The 3,703-nt window shown below is 49.5% G+C and overlaps 1 protein-coding gene across 1 annotated transcript; it reads right to left on the minus strand.

The window, feature by feature from the left end:
* Nucleotides 1–817: 817 nt before the first annotated feature.
* NEMAJ01_2345 (uncharacterized protein) lies at nucleotides 818–3,481 on the minus strand (the record flags this gene model as incomplete). The annotated part of the gene is made up of 1 exon (XM_047916183.1): nucleotides 818–3,481. The coding sequence occupies one exon, from the start codon at nucleotides 3,479–3,481 to the stop codon at nucleotides 818–820; it is 2,664 nt and encodes an 887-aa protein (XP_047772140.1).
* Nucleotides 3,482–3,703: the final 222 nt, after the last annotated feature.

The raw sequence follows: 3,703 nt of genomic DNA on the forward strand, positions 1-3,703 counted from the left end.
TTTTCAACGGGTGGCAGAGCTGTGCTGCTGGAAGTGGCCATGTGAACTATTGTCCTTTATTCTTTTTCGGCCTGCTTAAATACTTATGTATTTAACTTGTCATTGTTTATGACGGCTGCCAGGCCAATATCAAACCACGCCAGACCAATAACCAATTTAAGAGTAACTATGCTTTCAGCATACAACCCCTATTTGAGGTTGGTTTGGGCCTTTACGTTGCAAAGACCTCTCGAAGTGAAAATGCCGGAAAGAATGGCTTCTTCCAGGCCAACTCATCTTGCGCACTACACAAGGGCTGTTAAAAGAAGCCAGCACTCCAGCCGAAGGGATACATGCGGAAACGAGCTTAAATCGCAGGTTTTCACGCAGGACTAGCAGAAAAGTGTAGTTGGAATCTTCACCGGCAAGCCAGGCCGCAGAGACCCTGGAAGGCTTTGAGCGCAATGGGAACTGGAACTTCTCCCGAGAGTACAGCTGTCCTTCTTGGCGCCTCCTGAAGAGAAGGCTGGAATGCACGGCCGCCTGGCGAACCCTTTGCTCTTTGAAAGCAAGCGTCCTAATGACATGTTTCCTGGGATTCTTTTTTTCTTCTCTCCTATGCTTGAAAAGGCGTATGTTTATGTGAAAGCTGGATGGGCTTATATTTCTGGGTTTGCAAAACGCAGAAGATTCTCGGGGTTGCTCGGGGAAAGAAGGAGGGGAAAACCAGCAAAAAGGGCCTGTTAAAGTCAGGGCTGAAAAGTACGCACGCTGGCTCCGGATACTTCGCAGGGATTTCATCGCCTGCTTGAAAACTCTATGGAAGAAGGCGTTTATTCTATGGCACTGCCTCACGTAAAACATATGGCTGCGGCACCTCTAGAGGCTCCTCCCTGAAGAGCCCCAGCACCGCCTGGGCCTTTTCTTCGGGCAAAATCCCGGCTTCCTCCTGTTTTTTAAGGGCTTTCACTTTCTGGATGTAGACAAGTTTTTTCTGTGCGTATGCGAAAAGAGCATGGCCCTTTTTGTCGAGGCTTTTCGCGTCTACTCGGTCGTAAAGCTCCAGAATAAGCCCTAAACACTCCCGCTTCTTGTGGTAGGAAAGCCCCAGCCAGACAAGGTCCAAAACATTCTTCAGGCTTTCGGCTGCAGGAGTCCCCTCTGCCGCCAGAGCATCTGAAAGCTCATTTGCAGCTTCGCAGGAGCCATCGGCAAAGATGTAGTCAAAGACCGAAAAAATCCATGTTCTAACGTTTAGCATTTGGTACGTGGAAAGGCCGGGTTCTCTTTCCTGTGAGTATCTCTTCAGGTACTTGACGAAGAAAGAAGCCGCCTTTGGGAGCTTTGCATAGACCTTGGAGTTCTTGCACAGGAAAAAGCCCACTTGCTTGAAGATCTGGCTATACGCGGCTTTGCCAAGGGAAATCCTCGGAAAGAGCGTCTTAATGTCTTCCACGTACATGGGGATAGTCAGCATGGTGCACTGCGTGTAACTGTCATCCAAAGGGCTGCTTCCTAGGACGTTGGAAACGAACCGAACAATTTTGTGCGAGGGATCGAGGGCAACTCCGCTGGATTTTGCGGTTAGGCAGAGAGTGGATGTAAGGCCCGCCATAAAAGGCACATTCCTAATTGGCTGTATCAGGAGAAGGCGGTTTACCCCGTGGGTTGGGGATGTCCTGATTTTTTCAACGGCTTTTTTCATGAATTCATCAACGCACACCCCGAAAGACTTAGCAGGGACTGCGAACTTTCGCATGCATTGCCGCGTGTACTCGAAGAAAAGGCAGGAAGTAAAGCCGGGCTTCTTCTCAAGCTCCTCCATGCTCGCCAAAAAGCCGCCTTCTTCCTCGCTAGAAAGCGCACTAGAAGCAGGAATCGGGGCAATCATGAGATGGTTAGGCGAAGAGACAAAAGAAAGGCCCTGGACTGCGCCCGTTTCTGCGCTGGTGTACTTTAGAATGAAAGTCCCGTAAAAGTCGCTCTTTCCTTCCTTGGAGTTTTTTTCCATTTTCGTAAACTTCACCTCCACGCTCTTGTTCACGGAGAGGGCCGAAAAAAGCTCCTGCGTGTACTTTTGGGCTGCACTCCAAACATCGTGCAGCGAGCTGCCCCCTTCTCTCTCCAGTCTTCCCATAAGATCCTGGAGCATCTGTTTTTCCTCCAACGGGCGCCCTGCAACCTGCGAAATAACGCACAAAAAGTTCAGGAACCCCGCCTCCAGCTCGTTCCCGAATTCTCTCACGTATCTGATCCCCCCGGGGAGCCCCGAGACGACTCTATTCCACTCCTCAAGCACCCTTTGAGAGGCACCGTGTTTTGCAGAAATGTCTTTTCTCTGGAAAAAAGCGTGCAAATCCCGAGATTCTTCAGAATTTTCCGAGGTCTGGAGCATTTTTTCCACGTTGTATTCCTGCTTCTCCGGGTCGTATGCAAGGCAGCAGAAAGCAGCGTAAACTCCCGTTTCCACGCAGTTGCTGAAAGAGCTTTCAGTAAAGGCCAAGTCTTTCCTGCTGTATGCACGCACGGTTTTATACGCTGGAACAAGGGAAGTGTCCGCGTATGGGAACCAGCTGAGCCTTTTTTCTACTGCAGCCACTCTCGTAACAGGCGAAAAAATGGCTTTCTGGGAGAGAGAGCTTTCCGAAGGCACAAAAAGTGAGCTGAAAATCTCGTTTCTGCCTGTACCACTCTTTATCTCCACCATAATCTCATACACTGCCCGAATAAATCCAGCCAAGGCCTCCTTATTCGGCAGGTACTCGAAAATGTACGTTTGCACAAGGAATTGCGTGCTGTCCAGAAACTCCCCAGACTCAAAGGCAGAGAGTGTTTCGGGCATGGAGTGTGTTTTCCCATACTTCTTCAGGAAGCGAATAACCGCAACGATCTCTCGTCTCTTGTTGTCTTTTCTCGCGAGGATTCTATTCACCCCCGAGAGAAGTTTCTCCGGGCTTTCGCTGGAGTCCGGAGTGTCCGGGAGAATCGGCACGTCCACGCCCACACTCAGCAGGAAAAGCGATGCGAGCACGCGCAGGGCCTCTTCCTCGCTGATTTTCCTCCTTAGAAATTTTGTTGTCGAGTCGTTCCTTCCGGTTTCTATTGAGAGATTCCCGTCCACGGAAGGAAAGAGCTTTATAAGGACTTCGTGGTAGTGCCTCAAATACTCCGCGGAAGTTAGTTCTTCCCCCGTTTGCAGGGAATATGCTGCATCCTTGACGCACTTCCTCTCGCAACTGTATACTTCCTTGTTGTTTACCGTTCCCGTGCACTTTACGCTGTAGCTCGTCTCTATTTCCGGGGAAAAAAGCCTCTTATTCTGCATATACCCTAAATGTGTGTAAATGTATGCGTTTACCATGTTTAGCGGCCCCTCCAAGTTTACCCGCAGGCTATCCTTCTCCGGGCCGGCTATTCTTCTCCCCAGCACCTCTAGAGCGTCTTCCAGCGAGACTTTTGCGCCCACACGGCACACAGTCCCAAGAAATGCGAGCACTCTCATCTGCAAGAAAACTGAAAAAATCATCAATTTTCAACAGAGTCCCCGTATTTATACTGGTTTTTCGGGGGCAATCTCAGGGGAAGCGAAGAAACATCCTGTCGTGCCTCGTCAGTGGTAACGAGTTAAACACGAGATGGTCTTCGTATAGGTTCTTGTTGGGAATGATAGTGTGTAAATTGTCATAAGTCGATGTTGAATTTGTATACTTCCTGTTTTGAAAAT

The sequence above is a fragment of the Nematocida major genome, assembly GCF_021653875.1.
Source record: "Nematocida major strain JUm2507 chromosome Unknown 2429, whole genome shotgun sequence".
In the NCBI taxonomy this organism is placed as follows: Eukaryota; Fungi; Microsporidia; genus Nematocida; species Nematocida major.